General features: G+C 32.3%; 1 protein-coding gene across 1 annotated transcript in view; it reads right to left on the bottom strand.

Moving 5' to 3' along the window:
* The window catches only part of LOC127738499 (uncharacterized), a 76,932-nt gene extending 63,268 nt beyond the window's left edge, over nt 1-13,664 (bottom strand). Inside the window, exons 1-8 of the mRNA XM_052249789.1 lie at nt 13,604-13,664; nt 12,750-12,791; nt 9,453-9,604; nt 4,627-4,718; nt 2,644-2,806; nt 1,571-1,750; nt 876-1,021; nt 15-333 (exon numbers count right to left, since the gene is read on the bottom strand). Of these exons, the coding sequence (XP_052105749.1) occupies nt 15-333; nt 876-1,021; nt 1,571-1,750; nt 2,644-2,806; nt 4,627-4,718; nt 9,453-9,604; nt 12,750-12,791; nt 13,604-13,664 (1,155 nt within the window). The remainder of the gene's footprint in view (nt 1-14; nt 334-875; nt 1,022-1,570; nt 1,751-2,643; nt 2,807-4,626; nt 4,719-9,452; nt 9,605-12,749; nt 12,792-13,603) is intronic.
* Nucleotides 13,665-22,060: the final 8,396 nt, after the last annotated feature.

Here is a 22,060-nt window from a genome sequence, read left to right as displayed (position 1 = left end):
TAACTCTTGCTTACCTTTTTTTCAAGGTCACAAGTTCCATCTTGGTTTCCATGACAATCTAGTACATCATTGATAATAAGTTGTAGATTCTCCTCTGTAGAATGCTTCATAAACCATACAAAGTCTTGATATAGTTCAGGCCATGACTGCAGGTCAAGCTCCCTGAAGGATTTAACCAAAGCATCCAGCTGGTTTTGGACTATTTCCTGTGAAACAGAAACCTCTTCTTCTTTGGAAAATTCAAACAGAAAATCAACTGTCTTCATATCTGCTGACAATTCTATCTCATCAACTGATGTCAAGGGAGTGGCACTTCTAAACTGGAACTTCTGGCTATCAAAGAAAGCTATAAATGTCATTTTTAAAGTTATTTAAGTGTTCCACATAATACAAAGCGCAGAAAATGTGTGCAACTTTAAATTTCTAAAAATTCTAACATATCTTTCTTCATTTCCAAAACTTTTCAAACTGCCCCTACATTTCTTATGTACACAAAAAGTGCAAATGTGTGATGCATAATAGGAGTTATAACCATTAAATTCAGAAGAAAAAAAAACTGTAAAACTTATTTTTCAAAATGTATTTCAGATTTATTTATTTTTAAGTAAAAGGGCCATCTTGGAGACATTGATAAAATTAATGTTTGGTCAAAGCTGGCATAACTTAAAGTGACCCATGCATCTATCAATTATTTAACTTATCTTGGAAATATTTCCAAATACATTCAAGTCCTACAGAAAATCAGATTTAAAGAATCACAGTCAGACACAAAACAAAAATTGCAACCTGGACCGCATACAATATACAATATATAGTTTTTGAGGAGGATACCAACCTTGATTGTTAGATTCAGGATTAACTATAAGTATATTTACCGCACATCTGTAATTGCTGTGGCATATATACTGCCATTGTTAGCTGATGGCCTGAAGGATTGTTGTTGCAGACAATCTATAGAATTGATTAAAGTATCTGATATCTTGTATTCACATCTAACAGTTGATCTGAATGGATAAATAGGCTGAAAATTGAAAAAGAAAAAAAATATATTTTGTTAACACATCCATACAATAAATAATATTTTTTTTTAATTTTCAAATTTTCCAAAATGTTTCAGCAAATAACTCTAACTTAACTTAAAGTGCCAAAAACTTTAAATTCTATTCAAAAGTTCAGTCCATGGGGTACCCTAAAAGTCTTTTGATAAAAAGATGTGCTAGAAGATATGATACACAACTACATATGGTATGAGGTAATTATGTTTATGAGTGGACAAAGTTTTTGTTGACAATGAAGAACTAGTAGAAAGAGCAAATTTATCTGAGCATCATGTATGTAATCATTAAGTTTTTTCAAATCTTTTAATTACATTTTTACATTTAATCCTTTGTTAAGCTAAAAAAAGTTATTTTTCAACAAAAATTGCTTAAAATGCTTATATATCACTTTGGACCAATTTGTCCAGTTTAGAATCAGTCTGTAATTGGCAAAGGGAAACAACTGGTGTTAAAAGTGTGTATTAGCAGAAGCAAATTGGCAAGCAGGCTATTCTCCTAAACACTGGTCTTACCTCTGATGTTTGTCTTTCTCTGTATCCACCATGGATTTTCTTAATGACAGAGAAGAATCTCATCTGTAATGTGTATATCTGTGGCATGTCACACACTGTCACATCTCTGTAGGTGAATATACTACCAGGGATGTGGTCATACACGTTGTAGTGAATGCTACATGGACCAAATATATCAACCTGTCAAGTATTTAGATATTTAATACAATCATTCAAAAATAAGATAAAAAGGAATTAGAAACAAATTGTTATATGAAACCAATATTCAATATCAAAGGAACATAAGTGTCAAATTAAAAAAAATCAAAGGCCAATTTCAAATGACTCCTATTTTACCCATAATGAACTTATTTAAATCTAAGACAAGGAATGAGATGTCAAATTGACAGCAAACTATGTTTTCTATATTTTGAAAGGTGCTTTTAGGCTTTACTGACCTGCCACATTCTATGCCTATTTTCCAATATATCAAGAACCACAACTCCTGAATGGCAAAAATGAAAATCACAGTTTCACAGTTGACCACCAATTTGTCATCAGAAACAGCATATTAAACTTTTAAGTGCATAAGTTGAACATTACTTAAGTAAATGCATGGAAATGACATAAAATGCAATTTTCCAATAGATCAAGGACCATAAGACCTGAACAGTAAAAGTGAAAATCGTAAAATATTAAACTTGACCTCCATTTTATCATCAGTAATAACATACTATAATTTACAAACCATTGGTAGAAGGGTTCATAAGTTTTTGAACCGAAACGACATAAAGAGCCATTTTTTAATATATCAAGGACCATAACTCCTGAACAGTAAAAGTGAACATTGTCAATAGCGACTTGACCTCCATTTTGTCATTAGTATCAACATATTAAAAAAGTATAGGTTGAACGGTTCATAAGTTATTGCACGGAAACTGTTGGCAACCGCCACCTGTCCAATTGACGTACTTCATCAAATTAATAACTTTTTTTTTTAATTCAGAAAATCCAGTTAAAAAACAATACACAGCCTGTGCCTATCCTTTATAGAAGTTTTTTAAGGTAACTATAGTTTATTGTATAAATATTACCTGGGAGAGAGTTTTCTGTTTCTCATTAGGGTCAAGTAACTCCAGCTGTAAAGCTGACAGAATGCCACGTTTGATGTTGATGCTATAAACTGGGTCATCTTTGTGTACCTGTATTCTACTAGCATCAATCTGGTTGTTAGTGAAAGTAAAATGGAGGGGATATCTGAAAAACAAAATTTTAAAAATATCATTTCTTGAGGTTGTGAGACAAAATGAGCTACAGCTTCCTTTTACTATAATAAATGTATAGTGCCAATTTCATAGTGAGTGAAATGTTTCTGGAATAACCTTCATCAAGTACACACAAGACAAAAAAAAATGAAAAAACACTCTAAAAACTTTAAACCAAAGTGCCTGATTAGATTAATAGCAAAAATTGCTATAGGTCATGCCTGTCCTTTTCAAGATGCCTTAGCACAAACACAGCAGCAAGTTCTGACAAACGAATCAGATAAAATCAAAAACTAACAAAATGTCAAAGTTACTAGACTTTATCCCGCAATTGACCTCTCTACTATACAAATACAGGGTGGCAGATAACATGAACCGATAAATGTATACTAGATGTTTATAGTCTCCTGGCATGCATTAACAGTTTTGTTCAAATTACTGTATACTTAACAGTTCAATTTGGGGTCCTCAGGAGTCACCGTCCTCACTGCGGTCCGCGTTTAAGTCTTGCTGATTTCATTCAATAACGATTTGGATGGGAAAAAACTATATGTTTAAGCTCATTTATTTGTATTCGCTATGAAACAGGAAAAAATTCGTAAGGGTTCCGCGGAACCCAGTGTCTCGCCTACTTTTGCTGTTATCTATGTTTTCAGTGTGATAGGGGAATGCACATAATAGATTTACAGTTAATGAAATAAAACAATTGAAATGTATGAAATAAGTTATGCTCGTAAAAATGAATACAGTATGCAATCAAATCTATAGATTTATAAAAGAGTTGAAACATAAATTTATTGAATGAACAAATGATAAAGAAGATAATTTTTGCATTGTTTGATGATTTATCCCTTAATTCAGACGACGACGGAATGTAGGATCGCTATGTCAACAAAAATGGGGAAAAAATTATTAAAAATTTTCCTCTTGATACTATCTTTTGATTGTAAGAAGCTTCTGTCCAAGTTTGGTAAAAATCCAGGATGGTTTATGAATCTAATAAATGTTTTAAAAACTTTAACTGCAGACTGTATGTAATGTTAACTGGAAGAAAAACTAAGTCCATTATAAGTAATATACGGAAAAACAGGAAATAAATTTTTACAAAATTTCCTTCTAGATACTAGCTTTTGATCATAAACAAGCTTCTGTCCAAGTTTGGTAAAATTCCTGGATAGTTTAAGAAAGTTATTAAATTTTAAAAACATTAACCACAGAGTGAATGTAATGTTAACTGGCAGAAAAACTAAGTCCATTTATAAGTAAAATATGGAAAAACAGGATTTTTTTTTTTACAAAATTTACTTCTAGATACTATCTAATGATCATAAACAAGCTTCTGTCCAAGTTTGGTACAAATCCAGGATAGTTTAAGAAAGTTATTAAAATTTTAAAAACTTTAACCACAGAGTGAATGTAATGTTAACTGGCAGAAAAACTAAGTCCATTTATAAGTAAAATACGGAAAAACAGGATTTTTATTTTTACAAAATTTACTTCTGGATACTATCTTATGATCATAAACAAGCCTCTGTCCAAGTTTGGTAGAAATCCAGGATAGTTTAAGGAAGTTATTAAAATTTCAAAAACTTTAACCACAGAGTGAATATTTGTGGACGTCGCCACCGACGACGACGACGACGACGACACCGACGGAATGTAGGATTGCTATGTCTCGCTTTTTCGACAAAAGTCGAAGGCTCGAAAAAAAGCTGTGGGAGCCTTGCTTTTCTCTCTGTTTCTACAGCTCGTCAAATAAATTTTATATTTTCCTACACTGTATGAATGTTGTATATATATCCTTTATTGTACCTGCTAACATCTGCTGAAAGCTGACTTGACAGAACTTCTGTATATTCTTCTGTTTCACTGTCAACTCTTTTGTATACATTACAGTTCTTAACCTGCATACAAACAAATTAATTCAACTTCGGATTCAAGAAGAATATTGCTTGCACTGTAAACAATGTATATATCTAAGACAATGTGTGCACAAATTTTATTGTGATTTCATTAAAGATAAATGAAAGAACAGAGTTCCAATGTCCCCAATGTTGCAAATATTTTATCTAATAAATGGCAATAACTAAAAAAAAATTCTTTTGGTTCTTTTAAACTTTTTATAATCATCTTACAAGAAATGTAGTTATGAAATAGTTAACATTGTTATTTTCCATATATTTTTATTTCCAAGGGACATAATTCCTGTAAAAATAGTTGTTCTGGACTCTTCCAAGACCTTGGCTTGCTAATATACACCTTTGATATGAACTTCATAAAATTGAACAAGAAATGTAGGTGTGGGAGTGCTTACAATGCAATGTTCATCATAAACTATAAATTACATTTCAGAGACATAAGTCCTGTAAAAATAATTGATCATGGCTTATTTTTTAACTTATACGACATTGCTGATACAATCCTTTGATATAAACTTCATAACAATTCTATATCTTTATGTGCTTGAAAACAACAATCAATATAAATTTAATATCATTATAGAAATGTTCTTACTAACATATCATTTAAAACAAATTCAACGTACAAAATGCACTGGTTTTATAGAAATTACTATTTAACCTGAAGAAATGGTATTAGGTCCAAGGACACAGTTATCGTCCTTTGGTTTTCGTTGTCTACAAATATAGTCCCTAGTGTGAACAGTGTATAACTTGCATTTTTTTTTTTATACACTTTCCCAATTTATTTCTTGATATTTTATGTATGAAATATTGAGTAAGGGGATGACATTACATGTTAAAAAAATTTGGGTGCTGAATCTTAATGTTAAGTAGTGATTTGGTCCTGTTAAAAAAGGTCAAAAATTAGAATGTCTGAAGCTGTCAAACTGAATTTTAGCCCCCTTAACACAGAATTGTCAATATTTTGAGTTAGAGCTGGTAGAAGTTTCTATAATTTTGATATTATTTGTATCAATAGTAGTACACTACACTGTAAAAATCTTTTTGAGATAGAGCAGGTGCAATTTTTTTAATTTGAATTTATTGTCTAAAAGAAATGCACTACGAAATAACTGTGATCTCGGGCCTAAGAGATGAATTCCGTAAATGTAGATTCTGTACTTTTGCAACTTTCCTGAATGGTTTGCTGGTTTCAATTTGTCAAACTCAATAAAAGTAAAGGATTTACATCTTTGTTTGACAGAAATTCTGTTAAAATGTCCCATTTTGGCATTATACGGCTAAAATAAGCATTTTAAAGCAGTTTCCATTTTATGCCTAAGAGCCATGCTGACTTTCTATCTGACAGCTTTTTATGTTCCTGATATTTGTGTTTCTATGCTTAAATCAAATTTAATTAACCATTTGTGAACTCGGAATCTAGAGAAAAGTAGATTATCACAGAAAAAATGTGCAGAATATTTGTATTTATGTCCCTGGTTAAACGGCCTGTTTGATGTATGTGAAATGTGAAGAGCTTTGTACATAAAATCTGTAGTCCATCACAAATATTTCACTAAATCTTTAAAAAAAAAACACTTTACAATGATCAGTACACCCTATTCATTTCATATGCTACCATAATTTTCTTCTTTAGGATAGTAAGTGGTTCAAATATATGCCAAATGAAACTAAAATTAAAATTGAGAATGGAAATGGGGAATGTGTCAAAGAGACAACAAACCGACCACAGAACAGACAACAGCAGAAGGCCACCAACAGGTCTTCAATGCAGCGAGAAATTCCCGCACCCGGAGGCGTCCTTCAGCTGGCCCCTAAACAAATATATATACTAGTTCAGTGATAATGAATGCCATACTAAACTCCAAATTGTACACAAGAAACTAAAATTAAAAATAATACAAGACTAACAAAGGCTAGAGGCTCCTGACTTGGGACAGGCGCAAAAATGCGGCGGGGTTAAACATGTTTATGAGATCTCAACCCTCCCCCTATACCTCTAGCCAATGTAGAAAAGTAAACGCATAACAATACGCACATTAAAATTCAGTTCAAGAGAAGTCCGAGTCTGATGTCAGAAGATGTAACCAAAGAAAATAAACAAAATGACAATAATACATAAATAACAACAGACTACTAGCAGTTAACTGACATGCCAGCTCCAGACTTCAATTAAACTGATTGAAAGATTATGTCTTCATCATATGAATATCAGGCACAATCCTTCCCGTTAGGGCTTTAGTATCATACCATCATAACATATATGAGAAGAACATAACCCGTGTCATGCCAACAACTGGTTTTTAAATAAATGTGTTTAGTGCCGATGCAAAGACCCTATAAGTGAATCAATATTAACGCCAAAATATGCAATCTTTAATGAAACTAAAACTACATGCAAGTTTTGCATTGAAAAGTGAAAAACTGGTCATCAGACCATACTGTCTGCAAAAAAAAGTTGAATTCAAGAGTCCTTTTGCAATTAGACTTCTTGTATCATGACATCTTAGCATAGAAATGAGCAAAAAGTAACAAATTTCAATTTCTTATAGCCTCTGTGTGCATTTTTATATGTAAATATGGGCTACGGCCTAAATCGACTCTAAATAATTCTCAGTCTTACATGGCCTAAGACCATTTTATACTCATGTGGTATGCTTTTTGTAACTTTTCTTTATATTCAAAGTACATTTAATATATATATGGAAGAATAATGTATGGTTAAAAAACTTCAAAAACTTCAAATTGGTTGAAAAAAATGCATGTTTATGTAAGGCTTCCCTTAATTCGAAAATCTCTATTTTCAGGCACAGGCTCATATGAATTTGACATTTGAATAACTGTAATAAATCTGATAAATCAAATGAGTGTTCCGTTGCTTTTAATACTTATTATATTAAATTCAAGAGTATTTAAAAAGCAAATTTTTGCAATATTTAAATTTTTTAGGCCAAAATCTTGACAGTTGAAAATATTTGATTTAAACGTCAAAAATAAACATCCAAATTTCAATATTAAAATGGCCCTAGTTTCTATAATATATATCCTATGGCCATGAAACTTAGCCAACTATCTTATAATTGCCTAAGCTTAGGTCATGCCAAGTTTTATTAAAATTGGTCAAGTCTTTCTATCCTATTAGGTCCAAGGACACAGTTATCGTCCTTTTGTTTTCGTTGTCTACAAATATAGTCCCTAGTGTGAACAGTGTATAACTTGCATTTTTTTTTTATACACTTTCCCAATTTATTTCTTGATATTTTATGCATGAAATATTGAGTAAGGGGATGACATTACATGTTAAAAAAATTTGGGTGCTGAATCTTTATGTTAAGTAGTGATTTGGTCCAGTTAAAAAAGGTCAAAAATTAGAATGTCTGAAGCTGTCAAACTGAATTTTAGCCCCCTTAACACAGAATTGTCAATATTTTGAGTTAGAGCTGGTAGAAGTTTCTATAATTTTGATATTATTTGTATCAATAGTAGTACACTACACTGTAAAAATCTTTTTGAGATAGAGCAGGTGCGATTTTTTTAATTTGAATTTATTGTCTAAAAGAAATGCACTACGAAATAACTGTGATCTCGGGCCAAATGGCACTTTTTTATGTGCATTCAAACCATTTATAGATCTATTTCAAACATTTTGAATTCATTGTTAACTCTGGTAGTATAAATGCTTCATACTTCTACTAGCTCTTTCTGTATTTAAATGTAGTTCATTCAAAGAGTTTGATCTAACTACATACAAACTATTATAACAAGAGTGCAGATGCAGAAATGTCTTGCCTTCTTTATTTATCATTATTGAATTTATGTTGAAAGTCTGTAATATGTATTATTTCAAGTATCACATAAACTTAACATAATCAAGGATCCATGTGACTGAGGTCAAGGTCATATGAGCCCTGTCTGACAGACATGTACATCTTTACAATCATACCATATACCATGTATATAATAGTTTACATATAGCTTATACATGTAGTATCTGAGAAACAGACATATCCGGTAATCATGAAAATGAGGTCATGGTCAGATGAACCCTACTAGACAGACTTGTACACCTTAAAATCATTCCATACACCAAATATAGTTGACCTATTGCTTATAGCATCTGATAAAAGGACAAAACCATGAAAACTTAAATTTACCAATAAATCATGAAAATGAAGTCAAGATCAGATGAAACCTGCCAGTCGGACATGTACACACTTTACAATCATTCCATACACCAAAGTATAGTTGACCTATTGACAATTGGATATAGTATCTGAGATCATACTGACATGACCATGAAAACTTACCGGTAACCTTGATCACTGATCTATGAAGTGAGGTAGAAGTCAGGTGAACCCTGTCTGACTGACATGTAAAGCTTGCAAGGATCCCATATACCAATTATAGTTTTCCTTTTGCTCATAATAGGTAAGTATTTCACATGACATAAAAGCTAAACTTTTTTTCAAGCAGTCACTGAACCATGAAATGAGGCCATGGACAATGGACATATGGCAGAGATACAAGTAACATAAGACATCTGCATAAAAGGTATCAAAGTATCCAGGTCTTCTACCTTCTGAAATATAAAGCTTTATACAAATAGTCTACTGTTGGATGGTAATTCATGTCTCACATTGGCCACAGGCGGAACAAAAAACAAAATACAGCTTTTTTATGTAAACTTTCACATCTTATTCTCTCTTATTAAATTACCTTTAATTCTGATTTTAAACCAGTATAAACTGTAATTATCACTAAACAAGTATATTGAAATCCTGATTTGGAAGGAGTAGTTCCAACAAAAGAGCTTTCCACTGTTGATGTATATGTATAACTGTAGGAATTCTCTTCAGTAAAATAACCATCTAAAAATAAAATGTATGTTTAAATCCACAACTGGAATAATCCAATTTATGGTACATAAGCCCAATATAAAGAATTGCTGAAAATAGATTTCACAACTGTAATTAAAAAAAAATAACACTAGTATTTCTCTTATTCCTTGGAATATGTATATCATTGATATGTGTACATATTATTATTAAATGAAAAAGTTGCAAGACAAAAAGTAAAGAATGGGTATTTGGATAAAAGCAGTGTCCACAACCTCCATGGAGAAGAATGGATAGAACTGGGGCAAAGCAATGTTTCCCAACTGTTATTTACTGCATGAAAAGCATGACAAGTCCTTACTTATTCAATTAGAGAAGTGTTTTCCTTTTTGGTGAGATATTTCTTTCCTGTAATGCTTTTCTGAAAAGTCTATTTCTTATGCAAATCATTTTATTTAAGTTTAATAATATGTGATGACAACACACTTTTGTAATCTTTCAATTCTATCTAATCAACAACTAAAAGCTCTGAGACTACAATTATCAATTACTATTATATCTTTGAAATTTCATTCCATAGATATAAGTTTCAAAGAACTTTGTAATTTTGATTGGCTGAGGCATTCAAGAAGTATAAAATGCAACATCTATGACTGCATATATGTAATCTGTGACAACATTTGAACAATGCATAGAAAAACAAATCAAATAAAATTGAGAATGGAAATGGGGAATATGTCAAAGAGACAACAACCCGACCAAAGAGCAGACAAAAGCCGAAGGCCACCAATGGGTCTTCAACACAGCGAAAAAATCCCTCACCCGGAGGTGGTCCTCAGCTGGCCCTAAATAAAATTGTGTACTAGTTCAGTGAAAATGGATGTCACACTAAACTCCAAAACATATAAATGAACTAAAATTAAAAAAAATACAAAGATTAAATGCTTGATTTTACTTGTAATTTCATGGTTGTAGCATAAAAATGTAAATATGAATTGAATGCTTCTAAGTATTGTAATTTTATTGCACAATAAAAGTGTTGACAGAGGCACATTTTGTATGAAGCAGGGAAGTGCTTCATAATAACTAGAGGCTCTAAAGAGCCTGTGTCGCTCACCTTGGTCTATGTGCATATTAAACAAAGGACACAGATGGATTCATGACAAAATTGTGTTTTGGTGATGGTGATGTGTTTGTAGATCTTACTTTACTGAATATTCTTGCTCCTTACTATTATCTCTATCTATAATGAACTTGGCCCGGTAGTTACAGTGGAAAATACTTTTAAAAATTTACAAAAATTTACAAAATTTATGAAAATTGTAAAAAATTGACTATAAAGGGCAATAACTCCTTAAGGGGTCAATTGACAATTTTGGTCATGTTGCCTTAGATCTTACTTTGCTGAACATTATTGCTGTTTACAGTTTATCTCTATCTATAATAATATTCAAGATAATAACCAAAAACGGCAAAATTTCCTTAAAATTACCAATTCAGGGGCAGCAACCCAACAACGGGTTGCCTGATTGGTCTGAAAATTTCAGGGCAGATAGATCTTGACCTAATGAACAATTTTATACTCATCAGATTTGCTCTAAATGCTTTGGTTTCAGAGATATGAGCCAAAAACTGCATTTTACCCTATGTACTATTTTTTAGCCATGTCGGCCATCTTGGTTCGCGGGCGGGGTCATTGGACACATTTTTTTAACTAGATACCCTAATGATGATTGTGGACAAGTTTGGTTAAATTTGTCTTAGTAGTTTCAGAGGAGAAGATTTTTGTAAAAGATTACAAAAATTTACAAAAATGGTTAAAAATTGACTATAAAGGGCAATAACTCCTTAAGGGGTCAACTGACCATTTTGGTCAAGTTGACTTATTTGTAGATCTTCTTTTGCTGAACATTATTGCTGTTTACAGTTTACCTCTATCTATAATAATATTCAAGATAATAACCAAAAACTGCAAAATTTCCTTAAAATTACCAATTCAGGGGCAGCAACCCAACAACGGGTTGTCCGATTCATCTGAAAATTTCAGGGCAGATAGATCTTGACCTGATAAACAATTTTACCCCCTGTCAGATTTGCTCTAAATGCTTTGGTTTCAGAGATATAAGCCAAAATCTACGTTTTACCCCTATGTTCTATTTTTAGCCTTGGCAGCCATCTTGGTTGGTTGGCCGGGTCACTGGACACCTTTTTTTAAACTAGATACCCCAATAATGATTGTGGCCAAGTTTGGTCAAATTTGGCCCAGTAGTTTCAGAGGAGAAGATTTTTGTAAAAGTTAACGGACGACGACGGACGACGGACGCAGGACGACGGACGACGGACGCAAAGTGATGAGAAAAGCTCACTTGACCTTTCAGGTTAGGTGAGCTAAAAATGTGTGCACGTTCAAAGCTTTTACACCTCAATTAAATTACAAAAAGAAACATTCAATTCATAAATAATACCTTTTTATCAAGTTAAAAACAACTGCACTTCAAAAATCAGCTCATGTCCTGAAATTTTCAGTATATTATCGAAAAAATTCACCAGACACATTTATTTTTTTTGCAAAGACACATTTATATTTTGCCTTCTCTTCCTATAATTTATACACCTCAAAAAGTCTTATTAAGAAAAAATGAAAAAAATAATATGGGAAGAAAAATAGCCAAATTAAGGGAACTGTAATATCAGAGCAATAATTGAGGTCTCAGGCTAAATCACTAATGTTTACCAATGTAAGTGTGCTTCCCTAAATTAATAATTCTATAAATGCCTTCCCGTAGCTGATCTAATGGAGTACTCCTTTAGCTCAGTTGGTAGAGTGTTGGCTTACTGTGAAAGGGATCTAGATTTGATCCTTAACTGGTAAAAGTTTTGGAAGAAACTGACATGCCCTATTGTTCTTTACTTGGGGCCTACACTTAAAACACATGGTGAATAAAAGAGATTAAAGTGATTTGGCTAGGGTAAAACATTGGACAGTATACTGAATCTCTATGTCAAGTTTAGGGCTGCATATGGTCAAGAATAATGTTCTTTTCTCCAGATCCTTTAGTTAAATGTGTTCCTTTAACTGGATACATGTATCATATAGTTATATCTTATATCACAGTATTTAATTTTCAACATATGAGGAGGCTAGACAACAACTTTTTTTATTCTTTATCAATGTTACCTCTTAACTTAAAACTGGCCTCACCTGTAGTTTCAGGAACAGCTGAAACAAGAAAAGTTTGTTTTTTTATAATTATAAATATAGTACATGGACATAAGAATTTGTCACTTGCAATTTTTTGCTATATTCTGTGGATGCATTATTATTCTTAAAAACCAATTCCTGTGGATTTTATTGGTATATATGAACCATTAATTTCAATATTCAACAATATATATATTTCCTATAGACTGTCATATATGGAGAATTTATAAAATCCACAAAAATACAATTGTTTCCTCAACCAATGAAAAGTACTAGCTGTACCCATAAAAATAAATGAATCCACAGTTTCCAATATAAAAAAAACACTTTTTTTCAAATAATGGTTAGATCACTTTATTTCTATTTTAATCTATCCATAAATACTGAAAAGCATCATAAAACTTCTAAGTGCAAAGGGGCATAACTCTGGGATTTTTCAAGGATCAATATGCCCTACTAATATTAGCCTATCTTCATGTTCAGATCATACAATGTACAAAGTTTCCCCAACATCTAAAGAAGCATGTAGGAGGAGTTGGATCCATCAAGAGCAAACTGAATAACTTATTAAAAAAAATTAAAGTACAAAGGGCATAACACAATTAGATTTGGGGTTGTCACGTCACACGTATCAGGATGCCCTACTAATATGCACATTCTTCATGTTAGGATCTTACAATGTACAAAGTGTTATGAACATCTGATGATGCATGTAGGACCAAGGACGGAAATCTAAAGAGGTAGCCCAGCCAATATATTTGGTGGCCCAGTTTAAGATGATCAAACGAAACTGTGGAAAAATTTAGTAGAACAGCTCAAATTTTAAGTACCATGTGCTACTCTGCCCTGTGAAATTTTCATCTCTGTAAAAGTTTCGTCCACAAACTGCATACTGAACAGAATGAAATTTCTAAGTTCATGGGCACAATTCTGGAAATACTACATGTATATGGAGGTAAAACGCTTAGTGTTGCAAAGTTGAAACATAATCAATCTTTAATATAAAGAGTTTGATTTGAATTTGACAAAGGAATCAAAACTAATTTCGGACAGACAGACAGACAGGCGGATTCCTATTTACAAAGCAGTAAGTTCGGTAAAGGCCCTAGTTGGCCCTGAAATAATTCCATTGTTTCAGAAAAGTGTTTCAAGCTGATAAACAGACGTATGTAAGAAAGAGAAATAGAACTATTTACAACTGGATTAGGTCCAAAATCAAAATTTTGATGAACGTTAACAAAATAGTCTGAATTCCAACCATATTTATGCCAGGAAACATAGAGAGCAGGGCTTGACAAACTAAATATTCAAGTCAGATATGAAGTTTGGTAAAAAAAACATAATGTCAATGATCTTTTTTGAAAATATATGGGCTATATGTTTCCAGTCCTAAGAAAAAAATGGAAACTGACCAGTTTATATTGACTTTCAAGGAAAATCAAAATTTGTATGATTTATGATGTCATGAAAAGAACAAAGTGGTAAATTTTCAACAAATAGACCTATTTCCTATTCTAGTAATTATTTTAAGTTATGATTCATGATGATAATGGCCAATAAATCTTTCAGTTAGAAATAGGGGCCATATAGGGTATGGGCCTTTTTAAACCTATAGTCCTTTGAAGTGGAGTAAAATACAATTGTAAATAATTGACATGATTGATGCTTGTGTTTACATCAAAGAAAACAAAAACAACTGAAGACAAAATTATGACCAAATCAATAAATTTCAGACAATTTTGCATCTTTCATCATATGGTTTGTCAAAGGGGAGATAACTCATATAATTTGGTTTTATACAGAAATGTGCTGTAAATTTATCTATCTTGTAATGTGGCAAGATAACAAGTACAGTGACCCACTTTCTTCTTTCTTTTTAATTTCTTAAAGCTTAAATTCTATCCTTTTTGCTCAATTGTAAAAAGGGTGCAGCTCAAAAACCAGGTGAAATTTTTGTTTTATAAAAGTTTTGAAAATAGTACGAAAGGAATACTATAATTTGGCAACCTAAAAAAATATGTGATTTTTGTTTCTTTAATATCCTTTATCCAATGTTCTCAAGTTATTTGATCGCCCTGAATAGAAATGAGACATCTGCCACTGGATGTTAACCATTCATTAATCAATCAAGTTATTTCATATATATATAATTCGTCTAAACAACAGCCCAGCAATGTTGATCTGTAACTTTGCGGAAGCAAATTTTTTGTTCTTCCCTGGCCGGGATTCGAACTCATACTACTGAGATATAGTGGCACCAAATCGCCTTGCACTATGCCCGACACGCTAGACCACTCGACCACCTAGGCTCTATAAAAATAAAGCTTTCGGTGGCATATAATTGAATGATATAATTGTAGAGTTAATTCTTCTGTCGCTTATTACAGAGATTTCCTTATAAAATAAGAAATTGGTTTATAATTTATGGTGATGCCAAAATTGAGTAGAACCATTTCTAGCAAACTATTTGTACAGAGAAACATGACATACATGGAGAATTCTAAAATATTAATTTCTATGTTAGGCACAATGTTTTCAGGATGACATATTTCAAGGCAATAAAATTTGCCGAAATTGGGTAACATGACGTTACCATGATATCCATAGTTACTTAGATATTTCAATTGTAGATATATTTAAGTATGGACAGAGAGATCCGAAACCTTTACCTACTTTTTTAGAGATATGTGGGGGTCAATTTGATTAAGATACCTGATCCCTGCCGATCATCACTCTGTGCAAAAGATCTATTCCCGAGAAGGGGAAAGAAACCAGTGTTACATGTATCAGATCATTTTACACGCTTAAGAGGGTGGTAAGGGGTTGTTTTCGTGCAACGTGTTTTGCCATTTTTATTTCACGTGCAGCCGTGAAAAAGGTTCGTTATATATTCACCGTGTTTCGTGAAATCGGTAAAAAGATCAACGTGCAAGACTTGAAATTTTTAATTGTTCGTTCATCGTGAAATGGCAATTTTATTTCGCGTTCTTCCGTGCAGAGATACCACTTTACGCCCTTCGCTAAAAGTTGAACAATGCAAGTGACATCAGATAAACAAAACTTAGAATAACAGTTGCCAAACTTAGCAAAAAATTATGAAATGTGCAACGTAGGTCTACACAGTTCGGTCGATCTAAATATAAAACTAAGAAGATGTGGTATGATTGCTAAGACTGTTTGACTGGATCATAGATGTATGAACCCATTCATCTATGACTGAATTAATTACACTTCCCCCTTTCTTTATATGTTTAGTCATTTTCAATACATCTGGGGCATAATATTACATGTCCTACAAAAGTCTTGTTAAAGTGACGTCTATTTACTATTGTTATATGACTCTGGGACTATTATACCAGAGACATATAATTATATGTCTCTGATTATACTAACTAGTATAATAGTCCCAGTATGACTACACCATTTTTTTCTCATTGGCCAAAAGCATTATGAAAAATTATCTACTTTTGTAATGTATATCTAGGCTATATATGTCTCTGGTACAATATATCGACTAATATGAGTATGAGTATCAAATCTTGTCAAAAGCCAACAATTGTTTGATTATAATCAGAGACATATATACACATGTGTATATATGTCTCTGTTATAATACATATCATTTTTTTTTATCTACCTCCAATTTTCTAGTATTTGCTGAAGATATTGATGCTCTACTTTGCCAATTTTTGGAACGAATTAAATTGTAAGCAACAAAATTATAAGCCTCAGTGGTATCTTTGGTGAGTTTTTATCATTTAAAGTCTCATTTAATGGGATATCTGATGGGATAACATTATAGTAGTCTCAGTGGATATGAAGTCTTTGAGATATACCAGAGACATATATACATAACACATGTGTATATATGTCTCTAGATATACGACTATGATGTACACGAACTTTCTTCAAAAAGTGGGTTTGATATTATGATATCACGTGAATGAACATTTCTGTCTTGCATAATTATGTTATTGGTGGCTATAGCGTGTTTTGGACGACGCAGTCTCTTGTATTCTTTAGGTCATGTGTGCCAGAAGTAATGACTTATATTTTGGTATACGAAACATACATATGATAATTTTGATTATACAGTAGATCGATTTAGATTTGTATATACCAGAGACATATTGTATATATGTCGCTGGTATATACAGAACTAATTTAGCAATTTTTACTCAAAGTAAATTTGTCTTACGGTTAGATTAATTAATAAAAGTTCATCTTATCTTTAACACAATTTGATAGGAAAACATATGTGTGTGTGACCTTGAAAATAACAAATGCTGTATCTGTTTATCAACTACAAATATTTCCACAAGCCAAAATGATTAATCCATTGTTAATGTTTTTAATGCGTTGTGTCTAATCCGTTGATGAAATAAAGACTATTCTATAGAAAAAAATACCAAGAAAATTACACAACAATAAAAAAACCGAAATGCTAGTATCAGATGTATCAGGCAAAACCTACATAAATATATTCGTTATGAATACAAATTGCGATCTTTGGCAGAAAATGAAATTTTAACATGGTTTTCCGAACTGTCAAACAAACTTTGTTAAGTGTAACTAAAAGTTTTATCTCCGTGTTTCATTATATCAATTGCTTTTCTACTCTTTAGTCAATGATCTATTGAACCCATTATCAAGGTCCCAAAACAATGACCAAATGCAGTGGCGGATCCAAGGGGGGGAGGGGGTTCCGGGGGTTGGAACCCCCCTTTTTTTGACGATCAATGCATTTGAATGGGGACGTATAGTTGGAACCCTCCCCCCCTTAATATTTGGTTGGGAATCCCCCTTTTAAAAATGGCTGGATCCGCCCCTGATTAATGCTGAACACCAGATAATTCTAGCAACAAAATTTAATATAAATATAAGTTATTCCAAGACAAATTGAATTATATAGAAATAATTGGTACTTTTTCGTATAACTCTCATCCTGTTGTCCTTTCCTTCAACTATTTTGGTCTTCTATATAGATAGAAAACCAAATTATTCCCATGGATCATCATAGAAACAGTATCCCAAATTAAAAAGAATATGTCTCCTTTTTTCTAGAATACTATAAAAAGAACCTAAGCTCATTTAAATATTATCGGAACAATTAAATAATTCCTTCTTTTTAAACCACTTCATTCAGAAAGAAAATCGTGTCATGTCGTCTTCACTCTTCTAGAAAACTCATTTGTTTTATTATACTTAAATAACTATAAAAATGATTATTTTAAAACTTACCGAGAAGAACAGACAAAGCTAATGAAAATATCCAAGAAACCATATTTTATCTCAACAGTCACTTATTGTAATATTCACTTAAACAGAAGGTGGAACTTAAAGATGAACAAAGGTCAAAGACCGATGTTTCATTTGAACTTTCAACTACTAGCACTCGATTTGTTTTTAAAGATGAATGTGAAAAAATCTCAATATGTTGATCTTTCTTGTGAATAACCTTTCCTACGTTATTACAAGTGACTGAGAATAGTTGTACGGTTAGTGTTCGGGCCGGTGCATATTTTACATGAACAGACTGTAGGATGCTGAGCAGAGACAGAGAATAAAGCTAACATTACTTACCATCTGAAATCGGAAATTAAATTGACAAGTATCATCTTGTATTGCGGAAACAAAAAAAGAGAGTTTAGATAACAGATGATGAAAATAGAAGTATAATCTTAAGTTAACACAATTAAAAACATACTATCTTTAAGATAAGTATTTAAAGTGTTTTTTAGTTCATAATTATGTCCACTGGGGAATGTGATTTGCTGTTGGCATCTGACATAATTGCAAAAGATGAATGCAAATATCGCAATCGTTATTCAGGGCATCATCTGGTAGAAGCAAATTGAGTTCACTTGGGGTGGGTCCAGAACGTTAAAATACTTTAATAGGGGTTCAACAATGGCGAAGAAGTATACTTCTGAAGGTACGGTGGAAGAAAAATTACTTGTTGATCGAAAGGGGGTCACTTTTTAAGGAGGAATGGGGAATCCCAGCTGATACTCATACATTTACCTATACCAGGTCCCAGTCAGAATTATTTTAAAGTTCGGTATATATGGCTTCTTATGGTATTTCCAATTGTTATTGATATTTGCTTGTATTTCCAATTGTTATTAATATTTGCTTGTATTTCCAATTGTTATTAATATTTGCCTTATTGTCCCGCCCTCCTCCGCTCCGAGGCTATGAGTACAAGGCACAGAGCGGAGGTGGACGAGACAAGATTTTTATTATTAAATTGTGGATTTCTGAAACACGTTCCAGATTAAATTTTGACAACAACCGGCGTTAGGCGGTCAATTTTTACAATGTTTACTGTTTAGTTGTGAAGTTGAAGGGAGGATCAGATATTGCTCTACGTTGGACGACTGGCTTACCCTTGTGGACCGACCATTATGCTGCAATAGAAAGCATAGTTGTGTTGAAAATACGAGCATTTATTACAAATATAAATTATCAGATGATTTTTGTACAATTTGAATGCTTTATGAGACCATCTTCAAAATATCTATCTTCGAGCTAAAACATATAGACGCCGCCAAACATTGATCTGAAGCCTGAGGTCTGACCCTTTCCCCCGTTTTTCCTCGCTAAACACACAAACACACACACCCTCACACACACTTTGTTAACTAACATCTACTTTTTCGTACGATATATATTACGAGAAAGAAACCGTGGCTCGTAGAAGGGATTATTTGCCCAAAATACACTACATGTAGAGAAATTTTACTTAACAATCTAAATCGGCTTACTGAAAACTTTATTATAGATATTTAACTATTAACTTGCGGAGACCTCGAACTTTCGAATGAACAAAATCTCCTAATTTTCAAACATGTTCTAGATTTTATTAAAAGGTCTAACATATTTCTAGTACCTTCATAAAGTGGTATTGCTACTGGCACAGATGATGATGATCACCATCACAGAAAAATATAATTTGCTTCTTTTTCTTTTCTTCTTTTTCTATTCTTCTTTTTCTTTTCTTCTTTTTCTTTATAGTTCGTATAATATTTAATGAATTTGTTCGCCGTTTACATGCATGCTCTCAATGTTATTATTGTATATATATTTGTATTGTAATATGGAGAAGACTTCATAAGTATGATTTACTTGTGTCTCATCCATTTTGCTGATATTTATCAAATAAAATATGTTTAAATTAAATTTGTGAACCATATTCATGAAAAAATGTATGTGTAATTCTCAGTGAAATATTTAAGAAGAGTCATATAATACGTCTCTTATTCAGGGTTGATCTATATACAACATTATTCCGTTATACATGTAGATATCAACTTACGTATTTAAAGTTTGAAATTTTATCTTGCGTGTTGCTACTTACATTTAATGCATAACAGCTGTTTTTTGTAGATCTTCAGTTGTTGAAAGGGTGTTATTAGATTAATTTAACAACAAAATTGTATTGTTTGAAAATGACAAAATTGTAAATAGTTCAAATGAAGTTTCAAACCTTTTTAATCATTTTTTCTCCACAGTAGCAGACAAAATTGAAGCAGATGTGGTATATGACCCCTCAAACCATCCAAGTATAAAAGAGATTTTGAGTAATAGAGAGCATGTTTCTGATTTTGAATTCAAGAAAGTAACTAACGAAATTACTGATAGAATCTTGAATAAAATAAACAGCAAGACGGCTACAGGAGCTGATGGTATTCCAGCAAAAATTGTAAAAAATTGTAAATTTTATATTGCACCTCAGCTAACTACTCTTGTCAATTTGTCAATTGAAAATAACTGTTTCCCTGATAAACTAAAAGAAGCCCATGCAAGTGACCCCCCTTCATACAAAGAGTGCACCATTATTGAAAACAAACTATAGACCAGGTAGTGTCTTACTCATCTTTTCTAAAATCTTTGAAAAAAATTATGAAATTCAACTATCTGAATACTTTGATAAAATATTTAATCCTTTTTTATCTGCTTTGAGACGTGGACATGGATGTCAGACCACACTTCTCAGAGTGTTAAAAGATTGGCGTGAAGCTCTTGATAAAAACCAGTACATTGCAGCGGTATTAATTGATCTTTCTAAAGCTTTTGACTGCCTGCCCAACAATATCTTGCTAGATAAATTATCAGTATTTGATGTATCCCCCCATTCAGTTGCTCTTTTAAAGTCCTATTCATAAAATCGTAAACAACAAATAAAAGTCAACAATGTTCTGAGTGGTTGGGCTGACTTCCATAAAGGCGTACCACACGGTTCTATACTGGGGCCATTGTTGTTCAACGTAATTATAAATGATATTTTTCTTTTTGTTAAACATGGTAGTTTATATAACTATGCAGATGACAATACTCTGTCTTTCTGCACTCCAGATTTTGATTTATAAATTTCAACTTTTGAATCTGAGTCCAAAAAATACTTATTTAGTGGTTCCAAGTGAATAAAGTGCAAGCAAATCTGGACAAGTTTCAAGTTTTGGCTGTTGGCGAAAAGACCTTTGAAAAAAATCCTTCTATACATATTCAAAATTCGTATCTTACATGTGAAAAAACAGTTAAATTATTAGGCATTGAAATTGGTTATCATTTAAATTTTGATGCTCATATCAGCTCGATCTGCAGGAAGGCATCACAGTAACTAAATGTTTTAAAACGTTTGGGCTCATTGGATAGACTTAGTAAACTTACCATTATTCATACTTTTATTCTTAGTAATTTTGATTTAGCCCTTTGGCATGGCACTTTTGCACTGAGAAAATTCTAACAAGTTAGAAAAGGTGCAGGAAAGAGCATCCCGTTTTGTATACGAGGATTATAGCAGCTCCTACGAGGAACTCTTACATAAAGCTAAGGTGCCTTCCTTGCAGATCAGACGGATAAGAACAATGGCTCTATAGAAACTTTCAAGATTATGAACAATATAGCTCCTGTGTGCTTACAAAATTTGGTCAGTGTTAAAAAAAAACCTAAATATTCTTTCAGGTATGTAAATGTTCTGGATGTGCCACAGGTAAAGTCTACCCGTTACGGTTAAAAATCTTTCTTTACTGCCGCAACTTTGTGGAACGGCCTTCCAAATCATTTCAGAACTGCAAATAGTTTTTCACATTTTAAAATTCTTATTCAGTCCTGGGACGGTTTAGAATGTCGCTGTTCTGCTTGGAGATAACTCTTTTGCTGAGCTGTTTATTAGTTATGTTGCTTTGGACTAGTATTGATGTATTTCTGCATGAATTTTTATTTATTCAACATTTTAGTTTTTTTGACACATCTTTCCAAAAATTGGATAATCAATGCAGGTT

The sequence above is a fragment of the Mytilus californianus genome, unplaced genomic scaffold (genome assembly GCF_021869535.1).
Source record: "Mytilus californianus isolate M0D057914Y unplaced genomic scaffold, xbMytCali1.0.p SCAF_1, whole genome shotgun sequence".
Lineage (NCBI taxonomy): Eukaryota > Metazoa > Mollusca > Bivalvia > Mytilida > Mytilidae > Mytilus > Mytilus californianus.
The sequence above is the reverse complement of the archived record's forward strand: the minus strand, read 5'-3'. Positions and strand labels throughout refer to the sequence as shown.